The sequence below is a fragment of the Sminthopsis crassicaudata genome, chromosome 3 (assembly GCF_048593235.1).
Source record: "Sminthopsis crassicaudata isolate SCR6 chromosome 3, ASM4859323v1, whole genome shotgun sequence".
Taxonomy (NCBI): Eukaryota; Metazoa; Chordata; class Mammalia; order Dasyuromorphia; family Dasyuridae; genus Sminthopsis; species Sminthopsis crassicaudata.
The window spans coordinates 529,149,159-529,172,487 of NC_133619.1; the positions used below are offsets into that span (position 1 = coordinate 529,149,159).

The 23,329-nt window shown below is 33.7% G+C and overlaps 1 protein-coding gene across 2 annotated transcripts in view; it reads left to right on the forward strand.

Annotated features, from left to right (window-relative positions):
* Nucleotides 1-23,329, forward strand: part of NPAT (nuclear protein, coactivator of histone transcription) — a 52,138-nt gene that overhangs the window by 27,151 nt on the left and 1,658 nt on the right. For both annotated transcript variants that reach the window (XM_074304332.1, XM_074304331.1), the window contains exons 8-17: nucleotides 5,629-5,716; nucleotides 6,695-6,786; nucleotides 6,870-6,957; nucleotides 8,093-8,189; nucleotides 8,733-8,858; nucleotides 10,869-12,569; nucleotides 14,456-14,571; nucleotides 14,655-14,763; nucleotides 21,446-21,512; nucleotides 21,599-22,733. In XM_074304332.1, coding sequence (XP_074160433.1) covers nucleotides 5,629-5,716; nucleotides 6,695-6,786; nucleotides 6,870-6,957; nucleotides 8,093-8,189; nucleotides 8,733-8,858; nucleotides 10,869-12,569; nucleotides 14,456-14,571; nucleotides 14,655-14,763; nucleotides 21,446-21,512; nucleotides 21,599-22,733 — 3,619 coding nt within the window. The remainder of the gene's footprint in view (nucleotides 1-5,628; nucleotides 5,717-6,694; nucleotides 6,787-6,869; nucleotides 6,958-8,092; nucleotides 8,190-8,732; nucleotides 8,859-10,868; nucleotides 12,570-14,455; nucleotides 14,572-14,654; nucleotides 14,764-21,445; nucleotides 21,513-21,598; nucleotides 22,734-23,329) is intronic.

Genomic DNA, 23,329 nt, shown 5'->3' on the forward strand with positions numbered 1-23,329 from the left:
TTAATTGTTCTTTAAATATTTTGTAGAATTAGTTGTTAATCCTCTACTTCTAGGAATTTTTACTTAGGGAGCAGATGATGGAATGTTAAATTTCTTTTTCTAGATAAGATTAACTATTCTACTTCCTCTTTTGTTAATTTAGACAACTTATATTTTTTTTAAATATTCATCCATTTTACTAAGATTATCAGGTTTTTGGCATGTAATTAGGCACAATAGCTCTTAATAATTGCTTTAATATCCTCTGCGTTGGTAGGAAATTCACCATTTTCATTTCTGATATTGTTAATTTTATTGTTTGCTTTTCATTAAAAAAAAAAAAGTTTTATTAGTTCAATGGATTTTTTACTTTCAGTTTTATTAATGTCTCCTTTGATAATCAAAATTTTCAATTTGGTATTTAATTGGGCATTTTTAGTTTGTTCCCTTTTGTTTTTGGTTATCCGCCCAATTCATTGATCTCTTCTTTCTCTTTTTTATTGATGTGAGTAGTTGGATATAAAATTTCCCCTTAATACTGATTTGACTGATCATAAATTTTGGTATATTTTCTCATTGATTAAATATTATTTTTATGGCACTTTGATCTGAGGATATAATTACTATTTAAGCTTTTTCTGCATTTGATTGTGAGGTTTTCATACTCTAATTGATTTTTTTCACTAACTGACTTTTGTATGGATGCCATGTGCCAGTGAGAAAATTCTATTCATCTTCTTAACTTCTTTTTCTTTATTTTGTGCTTAGATCTATCTGATTCTATGAGGGAAAAGTTGTGGTCCTCCCATAATGGAGTTTTATTGTCTGTCTTTTCCTGTAACCCATTTAACTAAGATTCTAGGTACTGTATATGTGTTTAGTGTTACTTTATTGTGTATAATACCTTTTAGCACCTAGTAGTTTCCATGCTTATCCTTTTTAGTTAGGTTTATTTTCTTTTTTGCTTTGCCTGAGACCATAGTTACTACCCTTGCTTTTTTTTTTTTTTTTTTTTTTTTTAACTTCAGCTGAAGCATAATAGATTTTGTTCCATCTTCTTACCTTACTCTGTATGTGTCTCTGCTTCAAATGTCTTTCTTAATAAACAATATATTGTCATCCTGGTTTTTAATACATTCTGCTATCTGTTTCCACTTTTTAGGTGAGTTCATCCCATTCACATTCACAGTTATGATGACTGTATTTCCCTCTATCCTAGATTTCTCTATCCAACTGAGTATATAAGTTTTTCCTTCTTTTAGCCAATTTGAATCAGAGTAAAGTTCAAGCATTGCTCATCAATCCTTCTTTTCCCCACTTTTCCTACATCATGTAACTTTTATGTTCTATTCTACTTCTCCCTTCCCTCTTTTTTGGTATATCCCTCTTTTTCACAACTCAGTTTTTGTTTGTTAATTAATTTGCCATTTCATCATGATTAACTCACCCATATCCTCTCTGTATATATCTCCTAAATGACCTAATAATGATATCTTTCTGTGTAGGAAGGTAAGCAATCATCAGGTTTTCCCATTGCTTTTTTTTTTTTTTTCAGAGCTAGTTCTGGGGGTGAAGTCTTGAAGTTTTTTGTTCTTCCAAGGTATTATGATGTAAGGAAAAATGTCATTACTGTTCTCCTGTCATGTGGTCTAGTCTGTAAGCAACTACAAGTACTGTTTTCTATCCTTGAGCTGTGACTAGAATCCCTACTCCCTTATGGCCAGAAACTCTAATAAGGTAGTGCTCCTCCTTGCCCTGGGACTGCTTCTGGAACTGACTATAAACAATGCAACAAAGTTCTGCCCCCAGTGCCATCAGAGGGTCCCTTGTACTCTCTTTCTGACCATTTGTCCATTCCCTTTACCATCTGTGGGCTACTAGCTCCAGAAGCTACTGCCACTGATTCAATCAGTCCCAAGGCCTGCTATTGACTTGCACTAGTTATCTATCACACACTACTGACTGTCTTGCACAGAAATTCTGGACATGAGCACTGCTACTTATTCAGTGTACTATGCATTGGACTAAACTCCTGTCTTACTCAACTGAGATAGACCTTTCCTGCCAACCTTCTAAGTTGTCTTGGGCTAGAATATTGCTTTGCCCAATCCTTTTGTTGTTTTGTCACTCCAGAATTCCTTTTGAGATGTTAGTTTAATTTGTTTGGAGGAGAATTTGGTAGGTGTTGAGTGAATAACTACCTTTACTATCTTGGCTCTGCCTCTGCAAATCAGTGATTTTTGATTATCTTTTTTGTCAATTTTAAAATAAGGGTTATTTTGTCACTACATATTAGTAATATTTAGAAAGTTTTGATGTCAGTAAAAAGGTAACATAAAAATATACTACACAGGGACTTTCTTTTGCTACGTTTCCTCTTTAATACATGGTTTGGGTTTTATGTGAATGTATAGTTTAACAGACATAGACAAGTGTTTCAGGTTTTCCTGTTGGCTTTAGCATATTTTAGAATCTCTAAATCCTGCTTTGTTACAACTATTTCTACTGGTGCAGGACATTTCTGTTTTAATTTATTATATTAAACTATAAGCTTCTTGAGTACAGGCAATTTTTTTTGACTAAACTTTGTATCTATCTAGTACTTAGCACTTTGCAAAACAGACAGCTAATAAACATTTGTTGTGTTTTTTATTAGTTTACTGACTTTACTGATATACTGCTTTCTCGGCTTCTGCAGTTTGCTTCTAGCATTTTATTCTACATTTGGGATGCTTTGAAAGATACATTTCCCTTGGTTGATTGGTTGGCAAGTAACATCACTATGTTATAGTCAAGTTACTGTGACCAACTACTTGGTCAGACCAATACAAGCTCAATGCTCTGCCACAGGTTAGACACAAGTAGTCCTTATGAACATTTGAGATGGATTCTCTAACTTTGTGCATTTTGTGTTTCTTTGAGCTACTTCAATTCTGCTTTGCTTATAGGGTATGTCATTCTGGGTGATCCTGTACTAGGATCTCCCATGTCATACAAGTGATTCTAAAGTTCTTAAGAGAGACCTTGAAAGTGTCCTTATACTGTCTCTTCTGACCACCTTGTTAGCGCTTTGTGGCATGCGTTCATTTGAACAATATGGCCAGCCCAAAGGAGTTGCAGTAGATTTTGAATGTTTGGCAATTTATAAAGTTCAAGAAAACATCTCAGTGTCTGATATATATCCTGCCAAGTGATCTTCAGAATCTTCCTAAGACAATTCAAATAGAAGCAATTCAGCTTCCTAGAATGGTGCTGATACACTGTTTAGGTTTCACAGGCATACAACAATGAGGTCAGCACATCAGCTCTGTAGACCTTTAGTTGGTAATTAGTCTACTTTCTCTCCTCTCCCATACTTTACCTTGGAGTCTTTCAAACACTGAACTAGCTCTGGCAACATGTGTGTCAATCTCATTATCAGTGTGTACATTGCTGGAAAGTATACTGCCAAAGTAAGTGAACTTATCCACAGCATTCAGAACTTTTCCATTTGATATAATTGGTGATTTCACATATGGATGGTGTGATGCTGGTGTACCTATGTTTTCTTGTTGTTAATTGTTAGGCCAAAATTAGTACATGCAGCAGAGAATCCTTAATTTATTGTATGTCAGCTTTAGAAGCTGCAAGCCTCTACAGTCATCTGCAAGCAAAAAATTATGTATCAGTGCTCCCACTTGGCTTGTGGCTTTTCCAAATTCAAGAATTTGCATCAGTATGGTAGCTGATTTTTATGTCATGTTTATCATTGAAGGCATTTGACATTGTGGCTGAAAATGTCATGCTAAACATGGGAGCAAACACACAGCTTTGTTTTACTCTATTAGTGACTGGGAAAGCTTGGAAGCATTGTCCGTTTTCCAGAACCTTGGCAAGTATACCATCATGAAATTAATGTATTATATTGATAAACCTCTCTGAACAACCAAATTTTACCATAATTTCCCATAAGCTCTCACATTTGATAGTATTAGAGGCCTTGGTCAGATCTACAAATGTTGTATATAGACTTGTGTTGTTTCTGACATTTCTCCTAGGGTTGTTGGGCAGCAAAAAACATATCAATTGTTCCTTGGTCCCTTCAGAAGCCACACTGGCTCTAAAGTAGATGACCTTTTTCTAGGTATAGAGTCAATTTATTAAGGAGGACTCTCTCAAGAATCTTGCCAGCAATGACTAAAAGACTCTACTGTGATTACCTTTTTTAGAGGTGTGGAGTGGAGGCATCCTTTAAATCCAAGAGTATAACCTCCTCTTGCCATATAATCTGGAAAATTTTAGTCAGTTTTTTTATGAACAATGGACTCCACCTTATAAATCTCTGCTGGAATAGAATCAGCATCAGATGCTTTACCACATGAAAGTAGCTTAATGGCATTCAAAACCCTTCAGTTTTTTAAAACCATTCAGCTAGGAAATGACTGATTTCAACCTGAGGTAATAGCATATTTTGGCTTCAGCATTGATTAATGAGAACACTATAGAAGTGTTCAATACGTTTCTCTAGGATCGTGTCCTTAACACTAATCAGTGTGCCTCTATCCAGAATGAGTAGTTGAGATGTACTATAAGACTTTGGTCCAAAAATAATCTTCAATTTATCATACAAGCACTTTGCATTGTTACTATCAACATAAAGCTGAATTTCATCTTCCTTCTTACTAAACCAAGAATCCTGCATCTCTTTAAGTTTTGATTGTACTTTACTTTCAATGGAATTGAATGCTACCTTCTTAGAAGTGGATAAACTATCCTGTTGGTACATAGTCTATGGAGTTCTCATGAAGATGGTGTTGGTTTTGCAATCTAAACTAAACAATTCATATGCCTTCCAAAAGGAGTGAACTATAGACTTATAACAGTGAAATTTCCACTTGTGGTAAAATACCATTCAGTGCTTATCTTCCACCATGAAGAACTCTGATGAGGTCAAAGAAAACTTTTATAAAGATTTGTATATGCTTATCATCCATGTGCTAAAAAAAGACAAGCTTATAATTCTGGATGACTTTAATTCTAGAGTAGACACAGACTACTCTGGTCATGGCAGGGAGTCCTTGAAAGGAATGGAGTTAGAATGGAGTCACTTAACTACTGAAGATTTGTGCAACTAATGATCTCAATACCAATACTATATTCCATTTACCTAAATTCAGTAAAACTTCATGAATGTATCCTCACAGCAAACATTGGTATTTAATAGACTGAATGTAAGAAGAGACAGGCAGGATGTGAGATTGAGGAAGGCAATATATGCTGCAGAGTGCTGGCCTGATTATAGCTGTATCTCTTCCAAGCTGAATACTTTGCCTTCATCAAAAACAGCAACCCCAAGACAAAAAGACTTTTAGAAGTAGGTCTTTAAGAAGGAACAATTTGTTGCTAACTTGGAGGGTAACTAACTTGGTGATTAGGCCTTTTTCTCAAGTCATCAGGTAACATACAGCCAACCTGTCATAAACTTCTGAAAACCCTTCTAGGGATATATCTGATCTTGTATTTTCTTGCCATAACCATGAAAAGCTACAACGAGGCATTAGATTAATAATAATGATGATGAAAACAAAAATAATAACTTATTTGTTCTATTAAAGTTTGTAGAAAGGCATTACCAAACTTAATAAAAGTCTTTTTTTTTATATGTTTCAGTGAATCTCAAAGAAAAAACATCACTTTTTCTGGACCTCAGTCCACAGTTAGAAATTTTCAAGATCCAAATGCATTTACAGTAGAAAAAGTAAGTGAACCTTAATTCCAAAGCATTATATTCATTCAACTCTTCTTTTAATCTTTATGTAATATTAGTAGAAGATATTATAATTAAATACAGTCTTTATTGATGAAAACATTATTAGATATTTAATAATCTAAATAAATCTAATAAACTAAAATTCTGGTTAAAAACTCATTTCTTGTGATAATTATTTCAGCCATTATGGTTAGTATGTCCTTTCAAAAAAAAAAAAAAAAAAAACAATCTTTATCATGAATAACAACCATTGTTATAATTTGGACAGAAATCTGAAAACAAGTGACACTAAGTTCTTTTTTTTTTTCTATTAATTTTATAATTACAACATTTTTTGACAGTACATGTGCATAGGTAGTTATTTACAACATTATCCCTTGTACTCCCTTTTGTTCCTAATTTTTCTCCTTCCCTGCACCCCCTCCCCTAGATGGCAGGCATTCCCATACATATTAAATGTTATAACACTAAGTTCTTAGATTAACTATGTGACGTAATACATCTTAATTATTCATAATGATAATAGAATTAAGTTCTCTGTTAAGTAACTAGTAGCATTTATTTTCCTGTTGTGGAAATCCACTGTTCCAAAGCTTTTCTGGTCATATAGCTATCATTTCAATATCAAAATATACATGTATTCATATCACAGTGCACCTTATGTGTACATTATTATAAAATTCAGAATGAGACTTGGTCTCTTTGAAAACTTTCAATATAACGAAAGTATACTATTAAGAGAAAAAAATGGGAAAATAGGTGACTGATGAAGGGGAAATTGTCTCATATGGGAAGAAAGGTTGACAGAGCTGCTTCCTAAACCAAATTCATTGGGAAGTATTTACCACTAACTCGGTCTCATTCCAAAGGTTGACTGTTTAGTTAACATCAGGTAATTCTATTAAAATTATTATAAAATTTCTTTTTTATGGCCTTTTAATAATTTTTAACATTTGCTTTTTTCAGCAAATGGTTATTGAAAATGCCAGAGAAAAAATACTAAGCAACAAATCTCTACAAGAGAAACTTGCAGAAAATATTAACAAATTCTTGATTAGGTAAGACATAAATCAAAATATCAAACTATATCTTACACATTATAAAATATTTGTGCTTAAAATATGTCTTATGTTGGTTCCAGTGACAGTAACATTGCTCAAGTACCCAAGCAAGCAGATAGCAATCCTACTGAACAAGAAGCTTCAATTGATGAAATCCTGGGACTTCAGGCACGTACAAATATAGATGAGAGAGAGTATAAAATGTTCTTTATGTTTGCACTGATTCTTACAGGTTTCTGTATAAATTTATTTATTAATCTATGAATTATTAGACCTTTAATTTTATCCACATTGTTATTTCAGAACTGGTTCTTTAGACTAGTGGTATATTTTCTCTTCAACAACCTTGAAAATAACTGTGGGATGTTTATTTGTTTTTTGTTTTTTAAATCTCACCACTTTTTTTCATGTCGAATGACTGAATACATGGAAGTGAAGTTAAAGTATGCTTAATAGTACAAGCATTGTGACAAAGTAAGAGGGTCTGTTTATTTTCCAAGTGTGTGGCATACATGCGATATTAACCAGTTCAGAGGAGCAACCTCTCTGGAGAACGACCTAAAAGTAGGAAATAGTTTAAGATACAGTAAATACCAATACCAAGTTTTTTGAGAACTTTGGGAATATTTCTAGGCTCTAAAAATTAATCAATACCTATTAAGATTTGTGTCAGAGTAATGATTTCATTTTTAAAAGTTTTCTTTCAAAGGCTAGCATCTGATTTGAAAGTGTATGCCATTTATTACCTTGACTAATAGTGCTTTAATATTTGATAAAACTTAGCAGTGTCTTGTAAAAGAAAGTATAGCTATTGCTTATACTTATATCTCTAATTCTTAGCACACAATAAGCATTAGTGTTCTTATGGCTGTCATTTCAAGAATAAAATATAGATATATTCATATCACATTGTACCTTTTGTGCACATTACTTTAAAATTCAGAATAAGATTTGGTCTCTTTGAAAACAGATGTTCTACCACACAAAAGAATGAAAGTATAATATTAAGAGAAACAGTGGGAAAAGAGTAGGTGATTGATGCAGGGGAAATTATGTCATATGAGAAGAAAAGTTGAGGGAAAGCTGTTCCCTTAATGAATTAAGCACTGAATATATGTTTTATCTTTCTGTCCTTCTCAATGATATTGTCATTTCCACAGTTTAAGCGTGGGCTGAGATGTAAAAGTATGTTATATTCTACATGTTTTTGAATACATTAGTTTTTCAGCAACTCTTAACTGATTTTTTGTTGCTATATTCATTTTCATTAGACTTGTAATTATTGTATTTTTAATCTTTCCAGAGTGAAATCCATATGTCTGAAGAAGCTATACAGGATATCTTGGAGCAAACAGAGTCAGATCCTGCATTTCAGGCCCTTTTTGATCTATTTGATTATGGTAAAACATTTCAGGCAATTAATTAGTCTTTGTTTTGTTTGTTTTGTTTTTGTTTTGCTTTAGTTACTTAGATTTTTTTTCCAGTGCTTTAAGAAATATCAATAGTTAGTATCTTCTCACATTATCTTAGATAAGCTTTTCCTTACATTTCAACAAATTCTGTACATTTTAATCATGATCTCTAAACTAAAGGAACTTCAGCTAAAACAAGTTCATTTTAAGTCAAAGCTTTTTCTTAAACTATTGTAGAAAATTTTGTCTAGTACTTGTTGAAATCCTGTCATTTGCCCAGCTCTTTTTTAAGCAATATCAAGTTGTACAAAAGTAACGAAAGATTTCATTTTTTTCTTTCAAGTTTCTTGCCATTTTGGAGGAAATGCATGAATTTACATGAAATACCATAAGTAATTTAAAAAGCAACTTGTGCAACTGAAGTTTGAATTTACTTCTTTTCTAAAGCAGCATAAATTGTTCCATTCTTTCTAATGTTTGTCTGTTTACTCAAGATTAAATTATATATAACTGTTTTCCTATTTTGAAAAGGTAAAGCAAAGAATAATAAGAGTGTATCACAAGGCATTTCTAGTCAGCATTTGGAAGCCAATCAGAATGTGCTAGTAGAGGAAACTAATCTAGCAGTTGGAAACACTTTTGGAACTGAACAATCTAGTAAGTATCTTTATTAGTATTCTCAATCCAGATTTTAATTCTTAGTTTTTAAAATCTCTAATTTATATGTCATTTAATATAGAAGTTTATGTACCAATGATAGTGTAAATAAATTGTTTTTGTCCCTTTGATGCCCTCTTTTGCAGAGGAAAATACTGCACCTAGTTCCACAGAAACTATTTTAAGCATAAAATGATTGAACTCTCTCAATATCAGCTTCTCATGTCTGAAATCTGTCTGAAATTACTAGTTTCTGGATTTTTACTAAATATTAATTAGATTTCTTTTCACTATAACTTTATGCTACTTCCCATAGCCAATCTTGTCCTTATGGCTATGCCACCAAACTCAGTCTATGAACAGTATTTCCTAGTAAGCATATAACAAGTAACTAGTTAAAATTGAGTCAGATTTCTGCTTAGAATCCATCCATCTAATACATTCTCTTAACTTATCAATGCTGCAGAAATTATCTTTTTATTTTGTTTATACCACCTTCCTTAAAACCTTATAATGGCTTCCCAGATTTTTATTGCTTAATTTCAAATTTTCATCAATATTTTTTGTCAAAATTTTTTCTTAGACTTTTATTTCTCTTATTTATCTATATTCCAACCCTCTCCTCAATTTTTCTGAGTATACTTATTTCCAGTTCCTTAGTTTTGTTGTCATTATATCATAGATTTTCAGAGTTTACAGGAAATTATCTAGAAATTATCTCATCCACCCAAATGGAAAACTGAAGCTCAGAGCTAGATGAATTAACTTGACAGTTATACAATTAATAAGATAAACAAAACTATAATTCATTTTCTGAATCTTTGTTTCTGCTCTTTCCATTATACTATAGTATGAGAAGTTTCTTCCTTAATATACAAAGCCATTTTTGCTACATTCCCTGCCTCCCTTAATCAGACTATTTATCTGTTTCCTATTTCCTTTAGAATATTTTCTCACATCAGAGAAAAATTTACTGCTCTTGACCTTGTGTGAATATCCTAAATACAAAATCCACACTGCTTCTTTTTCCAAAGAATCTATTTAGTTCTATTTTCTAAACTCTATTATGTACCTTACTTTAGTACATATATTAGTATAATGCAAATATTATGATGGGCTACTCATATATTCCAAGTTTTTAAATTCTGCTTACTATGTATACTTTTTGTTTGTCAATTTCAGTGTTATTTCTTCTAGAAGTCTGAGACTGATCCAAATTTCATGGAAATTTTTAGTTTTCATTGTAAAAAAGCACAGAAATTAGATTTTTTGATAAATACTTGATGATTATAGAAATTACCACTTTTGTTTCCCTGGTTCTGAAGGGTTTTCAGTAATATAAGTGATTACAACTGCTAATCTGAAAGATTTTAAAGATGGGAAGGAGGAAAAGAGAATCATAGAAAAAAGTTCATTATAAGGAAATAGCTAAACTGGAAAAAATTGAACAAGGGAGAGATAAGAGAAAAGAAAAGAGTTATGACAAAGAGAAAGAAAAGTCTTGGAATAAGTAGGGGCAAGTCTTCTAGTTATTAATACTCAAAACTTCTTAAAGCTTTTCTTGGCCAGTAAGAGTTTTTAAAAGAACTTTAAAAACAAAATCAAAGCAAAACATATTATTTTGTGTTTTAATAAACTTAAGCTAAGCAAAGTGTAATTTGGCTGGTAGGGTACTGAATCTTATATAAGTAACCTGTAAACATACTTACATTGCATATGACTAGGACCAATATTTGATACATTGATACATGACAGTTATCAGATGGTAAGTCTCTCTTTCCCTGGTAGAATTTTAATACTTTTTTATCCTGTTAGTTGATAAAAGTTAGAATTGTGATTGGTAAAGATAGAAAGATATTCATAAGAGTTTTAGAACAAAACAGTTTCTTAAGGTGTATACTGGTGAGAAAAAGATGATAACTTAATTAATAAAATTATTTATATATATAGTGAACAAAGCCTCTTCCCCTTACTTTATGATAATCTAAGCCATCCTATATTGTTTTGCAGATGACCATTCTGTTGAGCCTACATTTTGTACAGACTATCATACTGAAGAAGCATCATGTGCCTTGAAGGATGGCAGTGGTGATGATCATCTTAAGAAACAGGAAACCCAAGAACAGTGTGCCCCAATGGGATCTGCCCTACAGAAAGAAACATTTAAAGCACCCTCCTGTGTTGCTCCTGAACAAAGGTGTAACCTTGAAATCACCTTTGAATCTGTGCCTAATTTGAATGACTTTAACCAAAGAGGAAATTCTGGTCCTGAATGCAATGAACAATGTACAGAATTGTACACAAATCAACTATCTAATGAAAATGAAATGGCTTTGGAAATTGGAAAGGACTCATCAGTGACTAATACCCCAAATACATCTGAACTACATCCTGATCAGTCTAATTTGCCTCTGGCTTCATTTGCTTCCCTTGATGAAGTAGCAGAAAGCAATGAAAATTTAACAAGCCACGGGAAAAATTCAAACCATTTTTTACCAAATATTTCATTAACTGGAAAATCATCTCAAAATAGCCAGTGTTGTGGAAGTCCCAGTGATTCTGTAAAACTTAAAACTATTTTTCATAGCTCCAAGTCACCCGATTGTAGTGAAATGCAGCAGAATAAAATTGAAACAAACAATATTTTGCCCATTGCATCACATCAGTCTTCTGATTGCCTAGATGATTCTTCAAACAATACAGTCTTACTTGGTTCTGTTCACAGTTCAGGTTTAAATTTGTCTGATCAACACAAAGTAGAGGGCCCTCTTGAAGAATCTGTCACTTCCAGCAAACCATCTAGTAGTCAATCTTTTGTGGATTCACATCATTTGGAAGGTAATGATTTGCCGTCAGAGCCCTCTAACTCAGAGGAAATAGCATTGGAATCACAAGAACCATCATCTTCTGTAAAAGAAGATGGTGGTGGTGTGCTTCTATCCCCTAGCAAAAGTGTTGAATGTAGAGAGATTGAAATAATGTCCACTGAGAGTAATCCTACAGAATATAGTCATTCTGTTCCCTCGGAATCCCTGTGTTCTTCAGTAGGAGAGATTAATACTGAACCTCAGAGTACTGGTGAATATGAACATTCTAAAGATTCCTCAACAGAAGTAGATCCATCAAACATAGTATCACTCAAAATTATCATAAGTGATGACCCATTTGTCTCAACAGATACAGAGCTAAACAATGCTGTTTCCAGCATCACTGGGGAAAACTTGCCTACTATAATCTTATCTTCTCCAGCAAAATCACCAGTCAAAAATGTAGGATTAGTTAAATGTTTGACTTCAGAAGAAACTTCAAATACTGTTTTATCTGCTGAAAAAGTAGGCGACTCAACATTAGTAGAACAGAGCCTTTTAGTGCTCAAACCTAAAGACACTATAACAAATAACATACAGAATGATGATTGCAGTGGATTTTCAACAGCCATCACACCAAGTGTATCTCAGGATGGAGGATTTATACAGTTGATGCCAGCAACAAGCACAACTTTTGGCAATTCCAATAATATTCTGATAGCTACCTGTGTGACTGATCCAACAACCTTGGGAACAGGTGTCACTCAATCTAATGTTGTAGTGTTACCTAACAATTCTGCACCTATAGCTGCACAGCCCCCACCACCACAACAATTACAGACTCCTCCAAGATCAAATAGTATGTTTGCAGTGAACCAGGCAGTATCACCTAATTTTTCACAAGGTAATTCTAAGAGTATTTTGGTGGTATCTTTCTAGAATGCATTCAGGTTTTTGTCTTTATAAATAAGTGAAATCCTCAAAAGATTGTCATGAATATATTTTAATATATTTAATGAGTTCCTACTATAAATCTGTACATTGGAATATCCTTTGCTATGGGGAATAATAAAAAAAATTTGACATGGTCCCTCATTGGAGAGCTTATGTGGTCTTAGAGAAACTATAGTTGCAAAAACTTACATGGCAATGAGTCTAATTGCAACAGAACTTCAGAGATAGAAGGCTTTATACAGGAATAGGCAGGAACAACGTGAATTGATTTTGAAAAAATGAATCAGATCTGGGGAACTTAATGTAGAGTTCACAAAGTGTCAATTGGGTCTGGGTATTCCAAGTATAGATGATGGCCTACTAATTAATCCCCGAATAATTAAGTGTGTTTCCTTTTGTATTCAATGGTGATATCTTCTTACAAATTTTAGTAAACCATACTGGTTTTTATTGTTTTTCCACTAAAGTTGATGGTTTTGCATTCATTGGTTGGGAAGCTTTTTTTGCCCATGTGAATAAAATGTGGGAATGAATAAATAAATTTACTAAGGGCTTCCTATGTGCAAAGTATTGTGCTCAGTACTAGGGATACAAATAGACAAGCAAGACAATCCCTGTATCCAGTTCCTCTTGTTTTAATAGGAAGGAAGGTGCAGATCAGTTGGACAAGCCATATGATTCATAGGGTACTTCAGCAAAGCAAGTAATGATTCATCTTATTTAGTGTTATTTCCATTAATAGGGAAAACCATTTCTAAAGTTAAGACTATTTCATAGTAGCAAGGACTTTAAAAAGGATGGTAAAACACTTTCTTTTCCATGTTTTTAATTTATGTGACTATTGAGAGGACAGAAGCAATAGCAGCTACAAAAGTAGTGACTAGGTTATTTCACAGAGATTGTTTCCTTGAATAATTCCTGTATTGGAAGATGGTTAGAGGTAACATTGTTGTAACAATCCTTGCACTTACTTTTCCATTAATAGTAGTGGGTCAGCAGAAAGGGCAAGTCTTTTCTCCAGTGTGATCATTATCCTTGATGAAGTCCATTAGGGCCAGGACAAAAGATGGGCTGATGGTTTGGGTGGCAGTGCTATTACCCAGGCTCTAGGGGTTAAGGTCCTTTTTTCATGAAAGTCTGAGGAAAGGTGGTAGCAGTGGTTTGACTCCCCAGATAACTTAAGCAGAACCATGTTCAAAAACAATGGTAATAACCTACCTAGGGAAATAAAATTTTCTTTTATACTTAACTCCAAGAGGATTATTATGATTTGGTCCTCTATTTCTAAAATCTTATTTAGTTAATATGGTTCCTATGGCATTTAGGATTTAAATGAAAGCAGTACAAAAACTACTTTTAAGTTCTATAAAGATGCCTTACTTTGGCATGAAGGTGAATGTGAGTTCTCAAAGCCTATGTCAGTCAAATACAAACTCTTTCATGTCTGACTGATCTGGAAAGGCTTCAAGTAGAAGCCTTGAAATATTTTCCAATAACAGGTTTAGCAAAATTCATAAAAGCTCATCACTAGAAATCTGGCCACCAAGTAACAATTTTTTTCAGCTACAGATACTAATGAAATCAGAGAGGAATTGCAGGGGAGAATATTCCACTGATAAAATAAAATTTCTAAAATGTTAAGAAAGGAAACAAGAACGATATATATTTTGTACCTATCATCTCCACTTGCCACCTTTAAATTAAGATTTATTCTGGGCTGTTTCCAAGAGGAAAGACAGAAGGAAGTATAATTTTATAGAATCAATTGCAGAGTGTTAATAAGGATTGTTTATTATGAGTTTAAAAAAAAAACCCTTTTATTATTTTTAATTTTAGGATCTGCCATTATTATTGCCTCTCCAGTCCAGCCTGTGCTCCAAGGGATGGTAGGAATGATTCCTGTATCAGTAGTAGGACAAAATGGAAATACTTTTCCAGCTCCTCCCAGACAGGTAACATTTTGATTTGTTTGGGGCTAAAAATGGAGTAGTGGAACATTTTGAGCATACTTTAATGTGAAGTTTTTCTTATCCAGGTCCTGCATATGCCTTTAGCAGCACCTGTCTGTAACAGAAGTGTTCCTAAACTCCCCATTCCTCCAAAATCCCAGAAGGTCCAAGGAACAAGAAACAAGCCTAGTACAGGTAGGTACATTTTAAAACTGGGTAAATAATGTCAGTTTTACATTTCTTATTTTTCTTTGTGGCAAGGATTATTTCTCAAAATCTTCTAATAGAAAAGCACCTCTAGATTTCATTTCCTACTCCTGAATACTTTTGATATTTGGAGCTCTTACCATTATATTTTAAACAATTTTGCTATTATAACACTCTTTGTTTCTCACCGTAACTTATATCCATTAGTTCTAAATATCTAATATTTCTTCTATATGATTGTTCAAATAATTCAAAATGGTCATCACAAATGCCATTTCATCCAAGTCTCCCTTGTTATCTGACTTTACTTCCATAATGTCTACCTTCACTCATCTCTTTTCATCTCCTGCTGCCACTTCCCTAATACAAGCTTTTATTACCACTCAACTGGATTGTTTCTTTAATCTTTTTTTTTAATAATAACTTTTTATTTTTCAAAATACATGCAAAGATAATTTTTAACATTCACCCTTGAAAAACCTTGTGTTCTCATTTTTTCCCCTTCCTTCCCTTCCCCCCATACACCAAGTAATCCAATCAATAGAGGTTAGACATATGCTATTCTATGCATATTTCCACATTTTTCATGCTGCACATTTCTTTAACCTTATGAGTCTTTTTGGCACTATTTTTTCTATTGCTCAATTCTCTCACTCATATTGCAGACTAAGCTTCCTAAGGCATAAGAAATATCTTTGTCCAACACTCTTCAGTATAGTCTCTTTTACATATTGAGTAAAGTTTGATCCTTCTTTTGCCCTTTGCGATTCAGTATCACTTAATCTCTCCAACTTCACCTTCTTCTTTTCCCATTCATCTACACTGTTCTTCAACCAACTATTCATCATATTTTGAACTATAGTTATTAGCATTTTAGTCTTCTTTCCCCTATCAGACTATAAGTAAGCTCCATAAGGATGATGACCTAGTCCTACCTAAATCCATTTTCTCACTTAGCATCTAGTACAGTGTTTTGGGAAAAGTAGGTATTTGATGAATGTTGAATACCACACACACACTTCAAATTAGGAGAAAAAAAAAATTCACCAGAACTAGCATTCTCCAGTTCCTTCAAATATCCCTCACTTGAAGAAGGTTCTCGATGCTTTGTCATTTAAGTGCTCTCCAGGACTAATCCAATTTATCTTAGCTGTGTCTTTTGAAAGATGCTACTAGCATTTACATAGAGATTACAAAATCTTACCATCCCTTGATTTATACTCTTAACTTCTGTTAATGAAGCCTAAAGTTGCATTAGCTTTTAGGGAGTCGTGTCCAACTCATATTGAACTTTTAATCAATTAAAACCATGGTCTTTTCTACAGAAATAGCTATGAAGCTAGGTCTCCTCCATCTTGTACTTTGTGTGGCTGTTTTCTTTTAGAATTTGACTTCATATGATTTTTGTATGTTAACTCTCCCTCCAAGCTTTGCCATTTACAACTAGAATTGTGCCATCTATGATTATTCCAAAGGATTGACAAAAATGTTAAACAGGACTTGTCAAGTTTGATCCCCAGTCATGATACTTGGTATGACTTGTTCTTATTGAACCTTAGCACTTAGTGATTAATTCAATTAAATTCAATAAACATTTGTTAAGCCCTTATCATGTACACAGCACTGTGTGAGGTGTTAGAAATACAAAGACAAAACCAAAATATTCCTCAAGCTTAAGTTATTTTACACATTTGGTTCATTATTTACACACATAAATAAATACAAGGTAACTTAAGAATCAAGAAAGCATTAGCAGGAGGATCAAGAAAGACTTCATGTGATAAGTTAACCCTGGGCTAAGTCTTGAAGGAAACTAAAGATTCCAACAGCTCAAGATAGACAATGAATTCCAAGTATGAGTTAAAAAAAAAAAAAAAAAAAAAAGTATGTAGTGGGGAAAATGGAATGTCAAGGTTATAGGATAGCTAGTAGCCAGCTTGCCTTAAATGTAGAATGTTGGAAAAGAAATAATATAAAACAAGTCTATAAAAGATATCTGGGATTCAAAATGTGAAAGACCCTGCTAAGGAATATTTTGTCTTAAAAGTACTGAAGGTTTTTCAGTAGAGGGATGACGTAGTCAGAACTGTGCTTTATGATGATATTGGCAGTTCTGTGGAATATAGATTAGATAGGAAAGAAATTAGAAGGCAAAGAACTATTAAATAATTCAGAGGTGCCTGAATTAGAAAAATGGCCATATTCTAAAACCAGTACTGAAGTCAAACAATTGAGTTTTTTTGAATGAAGAAGAGACGAATGTGAAAAATACAGTGGAATTAGAATGGACAAAAATTTGGCTCATTAGTGGAATTGGGGAGATGGGGGTAAAGTAAGAAGAAAAGTTGAAGATGACTAAAGTTGCCATTATGGATAACTAGAAGAATGATAATATTTTCAAAAGGTATGCAAAAGTTTAGAGGAGGGACAGATTAAAGGGGGTTGGGGAAAAGAGAGGTCATGAATTTTGCCTTCACTATGTGAAGCTTGACATATTAATGGGACATCTAGGTAGAGAAATTCAGCAGTTAGCTATTAGAAATTGTTTGTTTATAGGTGGCAATTTATAAAGAAGGGAAGGTAATAAGCTCTTAGCACCTTGTTTGTGTTAGGTACCATCCCAAGCACTTTACAAATATTATCTCACAATATGAACCTCAACAATCCTGAGAAAACATCTCCATTTTATAGACGAGGAAACTGAAGCAGAGAGAGGTAAAATGACTTGTCCAGAGTCACACTGCTAGCAAGTATATATGGCCAGATTGAAACTCGGGTCTATTTAACTTCAGGCTTAATGCATTGTGATACCACCAGCTGCCCTCATGGGTAAGAAATTGCTTTGTGAGGGAAAAAAACTCCCAGAGAACGAATTGAGATCTGGTGTCTGAATTAGAGCAATTGGCTTGGGCAAGAGGAGCTACTTCTTTCTCAGAAAGGAAAACAAAGAGAGAGAAAATGCTGTAGAAGAATTTTCAGATTGAGTAGAGAAAAAGAACTTTCACATGACTCTCACTTGCTCAGTAAAGCAAGGAAGCAAGTTTCTCTAAAGAAGAGGAAGGTGGGAGTATATAAAGGCTTGAGAACATTTGGAATCCCTGCTCTGTGAATAGAGTTAGTGAAAGAAAAATAAAAGATTTGTCATGTAACATTGAGGGTATAGTTTTAATTAAGCAACACATTTGAGGTCATTTCAGTCTCCTGATTTCTCTAGTAGCCTTCTGCAACATTTGACTAGGAGAGAATGAGCTTGGTAGGAGTCACCTCCCCACCCAACCATAGAGGTGTGTTTTGGGCAGTAATTGGACAAGGGGTTCCAAAGTATAGTTGAACTGGTGAACCACCAGATTATCAATCAGATAATAAACATTAAATGCTTATTATGTACTAGGTACTCTGTTGAGCATTAGACATACAAAGAAAAGCAAAAGAGGGACCCTGTTCTCTTAGACTTTACAGTCTTAATTGGGAAGACAACATGCAAACAATTATACAGACAAGGCACAAGACAGGATGAATTTCCTCAGAGGGAAGATAAGGAAGATTCTGCCTTTCCTGAGAAGTTGGATTTTATCTAAGGTTTGGAAGAAGCCAGGAGGTAGAGATGAGGAGGGAAAGCATTCCAAGAATTGGGGTGGGGAGGGTGATCTATGAAAATGCACTGAGAAAGGAGACAGTATATCTTGTTTGAAAAACAAGAAGGCCAATGTCACTGGGTCACAGAATGTAGAAAGGGACAAGCGAGTAAGGGAAAGATAAAAAAATAAAAAGATTGGGGTAGTAGAGACCAGATCATGAAGAATTTTCCTTCAAAATAGATGAAAAATGGGGAAAAGATGAGGGAAAGACTTAAGCAGAATGCTCTTGACAGTCATCCAGGCTTGAGGTGGGAAGGGCCTGTCCCATTTCAGAAGAGAAAAGGGGGCACATTTAGGAGAAGTTAAAAGGGTAAAATTAACAAATCTTGGCTGCAGACTGACTTAAGAGGCAAGAATGAGGAGTTGAGGATTTAAACCTGGGTGATGGGAAGAATGATAGTACACTCAATAGTAATAGGAAAGTGAGAAAGTTGGAAAGATTTGAGGAAATAAGATTATGAAAGTTGGATTGTAAGATCAGAGTTGGGGTGATGCAATATTGCCCTGGGCAAATAAGAATCATATTATAAGAAAAGAAAATTTAGAGAAATATGGAAAGATAGGGCTGTGTGTGACAGTATCGAAGAACATAGAAATATATATATATATAGAGAGAGAGAGGTATTGAAGGATTCAAAACAAAGATAGCACAGTCATGAGTAACATTGAAATCTAAGTTATGACTATGCTATAGGTAAGGGTTAGTGAGTATATAAGTCATGAAAGCTGAAGTCAGTGAACTAGGAGGACAGTGCCAGAGAGGAAAAACACATGTTAAGGTCTCTTAATATGAGAATAATGGTAGAAGACTTATAAGGCAGTTACTGATCTCCTTAAGGGAAATGGCAGCTTTTTAGACAACTTTTAAAAATTTTTAAATAAAAATATAAATGTATAAAACAATCCTCAAAGGAGACATTGAAGTCTCCTAGGAGAAGGATAGTCAGGAATGGCATTCATGACCAAAAGGCGTGTCTTCCCCTTAAAAGAGCAGGTGCAAGAGGAAGAGGGGCAGGAGAGAATCTAGATTAGCAAAGGCCAGACTAAGGTATTCAGAGAACAATATACAGTAAGATATCACCAGAAAGGGTTTTCACCACAGCAGGTGATAATTGAATCATGGAAAACAGTAAGTGAGAGTTTGCCAGATATGGGATAGAGAAAGGCCCCAACCTTCCAGGGTACAGTGGTATCAGAACACAATGTAAGGACTAGATAGCTTCGCATAGCTTATATCACTAAAACATGGGAAGCTGTGGGTAGATTTAACAGACAGAAATAGAAAGGAGTTCTCTCCGTGTTCATAGGTTGTTAATACAGTTCCCTATGAAAGAGTAAACTCAAGCCTTATCTCAGTGTGAAATGAAAAATCACACTTACACAGTACTCGAATGAGATTAATCTTGGTTGACAAAACTGAAAGCCACTACTTTATTTTCCTAATGTTTACAAATTAATTCATTATTTTGTTAGCTTTGATTCCATAACTTACTTGGTTACATTGATATTACTTTTGCTATTGTGTGTTTCTCTCCCTTGTACCCAATACTTAATGCATTTTACCTTTTATCCCTCTGATTTCGGTCCTTTCTCTCTTCAATGAATAAATTCTAATCCCCTATTCCTGAGTCCCAATTCCTAGCTCCTAATTATTCTTCCTATATAATTTCCAAATCCCTTCACTTCACTAAATTTTAGGCCCTACAAGCCTTCTTTCACACCATGACATTTCCTAAGAATTCTACTGTAAGATTTATAATTGGAAGAAACTTAAAAGAGGTAATCTAGTCCAGCTTCTTTATTTTTAGAAATGAGAAAACTGAGACCTAGAGAGGTGAATTGGGCAGGATTTTAGATAAATGGGAAAGTTGTATTCAAATCCATGAATTCCCACTTCAGATTAAATAATATTTTATTGATTCAATACCTATAACTTAATGTGTTCTTTTCTCTATAATTTTTAAGATTTAAATATTTATTACACTATAGATTTACTATTTCTTAACAAACTAATAATTTATTATTGATTATAATTGTTATATTACATATTTAATATATTATGTGATAACATTGAATATGTTATATTTATAATTTAACATGTAATGATATAAATTTATGAAGTACATATTAAACCTATTTAATATTTGTCTCTTGCTTTATAGTGCTGAGGAAGCCTAGTAGGAGAAGAAATCTAGTTAACATAAGAATTTCATTTTATCAGGAAATTAATGAGATTTTTTTTAAATTAGCAAATTCAGGGCTTTGTAGGGGATTTTTATTATTATTATTAAATATACACCTTTTTTTTTTTTTTCTTTTCTTTTTTTTTTTTTTTTTTTTTTTTTTTTTTTTTTTTTTTTTTTGTGCTGAGGTAATGGGAGTTAATTCCATTGTAAAAAAATGCATTGTAAAATCCTCTTTGAATATCAAAAAAGAGAGAGAAAAATCTTCTGGGCCTATGATTTTATCTCAATCAGAAACTGCTAGCAGTAGGAATACAGCTGTAAAAGAAACTCAACCAGAAAAAAAGAATTCACTGGCTGATCTGGTTCTTGATTCTTTTCATTTAGCAACAGCTAATAAGGAGAATGAACTACAAAAGGATGTGGAAAGGCAAAAGAATCAGGATGCTACCAAACTGTCAAATGCCCAGGGCACCCAGCTAGGAAGTGTTTAGTATCTGAAACCAGATTTGAACTCAGGTCTTCCTGACTACCTCTTAATATATACTTTTTAGAATAAACACATCTCCTGCCCAAAGCAGGAGACTTTTCATTTACTAATGTATTCAAATTTATCACGAGAATTTTCTCAAAGTCATTGGACTTGGTCTTAAGTTGGTTTGAGAATTTAAGGCTATTGGGTAAGTTTTCTTCAATCAGTACACTAGTTTTAAAGAAGTCTATGCATGTATTTGTTCAGAAAACATTTCACTAATATGAAAAATATTTTTTTTACCATCAACCTCTTTTCTCACAAGTGGATATTCTCCAAAAGATGTTTTCTGTCTTTAATTGTTTGCATTTTAATAGTTTCAGGAAAGTTGACCACCAGCTTGGGGGATTCTTTAAGCCATCCAGTTGGTTTTCATACACACAGGTGAGCATAAATGTTTTCTTATTATTTAAATTGTTATTTAAATGGTAGCATTTTTTTTGCTGAAATATTTTTCTTCTTTTTTGCAGAACTCTAATTCCTGAAAAGAATTTGGCTACAGATCTTGGGAAGAAATTAGAAGATACCACAATTCCCCTTTCTATAGATAGTACAGTGTCTGCTGGCAAACCACATGAAAGTCACAGGCGTGTACTGTGCTTTGATACTTCTCCTGGAGTCAATACCCAAGGGTCTAATACCAAAACACTGTCTCAAAACAAAGAAAGGAATGACATTCCCTTTGTTACTGTGGACCCTCCCACTGTGTCATCTTCCATTGTAAAATCCTCTTTGACTATCAAAAAAGAGAGAGAAAAATCTTCTGGGCCTAAGATTTTATCTCAATCAGAAACTGCTAGCAGTAGGAATACAGCTGTAAAAGAAACTCAACCAGAAAAAAAGAATTCACTGGCTGGTCTGGTTCTTGAGTCTTTTCATTTAGCAACAGCTAATAAGGAAAATGAACTACAAAGGGATGTGGAAAGGCAAAAGAATCAGGATGCTACCAAACTGTCAAATGGGCATCAAAACAGTCCTCTATGGAATGACAAAACTGCTGCTGCCTCAGTCCAAGAACTGACCAAAAAACAGGGGCCATCTGCAAATAGTAAAAACACTGTTTCAACAGGGTCAGTTTCAAAGGAGCTAAAACGTGAACAGACTAAATCTGCCAGCCCTCTAACTAAAAACAGTGTAGAAAAATTACATGACCTTCACTGGCACAGCCCAACAAACAGACTCCCCAGTTCTGGGGATTTACCTGTGCCTAGGACACCAGGATCAGGAATTGGGGAGAAACATAAGGAAGAAGCCTGTGACAGCATCCAGACTTCCAGCACTAGACGGTTCACTGATGAGAATGGCGCTCCCAAAGGAATGATCCCTCCTGCCACTCCAGACTTACCAGCTTGTAGTCCTGCCAGCGAAACAGGGAGTGAAAATAGTGTCAACATGGCAGCCCATACTTTAATGATTCTCTCACGAGCTGCTATCTCAAGGACTACTTCAAAACCACTCAAAGATAATACACAGCAATTTAGGTCTTCAAGGAGCACCGCCAAAAAAAGGAAACTTGAAGATTTAGATGAGTGCGATCGAACTGCCCGTTCTTCCAATAAAAATCTTCCAAATTCGACAGTGCAAGTAAAAAAGAAGAAAATAAAAGTAAGTCTGAAAGATTTTAAAAAGTTTATTGCTTCATTTTCATTGAGGCTCAAATTAAATTGTTTTCCACTTTGTTATCAAAAAAGTTTTGCCAAAAAAAGTTCATAATAATGGCATATTACTTCTTTCAAAAATTCACTTATCCAGAACTTTTATTTTAATCCTCCAGTGTATGCTCGAAAGGATGTACTTAGATGGTATTCCCAGTTTTATTTTTATTATTTACAATTTTCCTAATTAAATGATTCAGCCACACTGATAACTTTTTTAAAATGCTTTGTGGTAAATATTTTCTTTTTTTTTTTTTTAATTTAAAAATTTTGAGTGTTTAAAAAATTTTATATACAGAGAATCATTTATCACTGGTGACTTATAATTCTTACAAAGTACTTTTCTCACAATTGCCCTTTAATTGCTCCTTAAGATAATTAGAGTTGTACAGGGAATACTATCCCCATTTTACAGTGAAGGAAACTAAACTTCCTCAGAAGTCACATAAATAATGATTATCATTAGGATGAGTTCATTTAGAATTCAAAACAGTATATACATTTATTATTATATGGAATCTTTTATAAACCTGTATTTTTACAAAA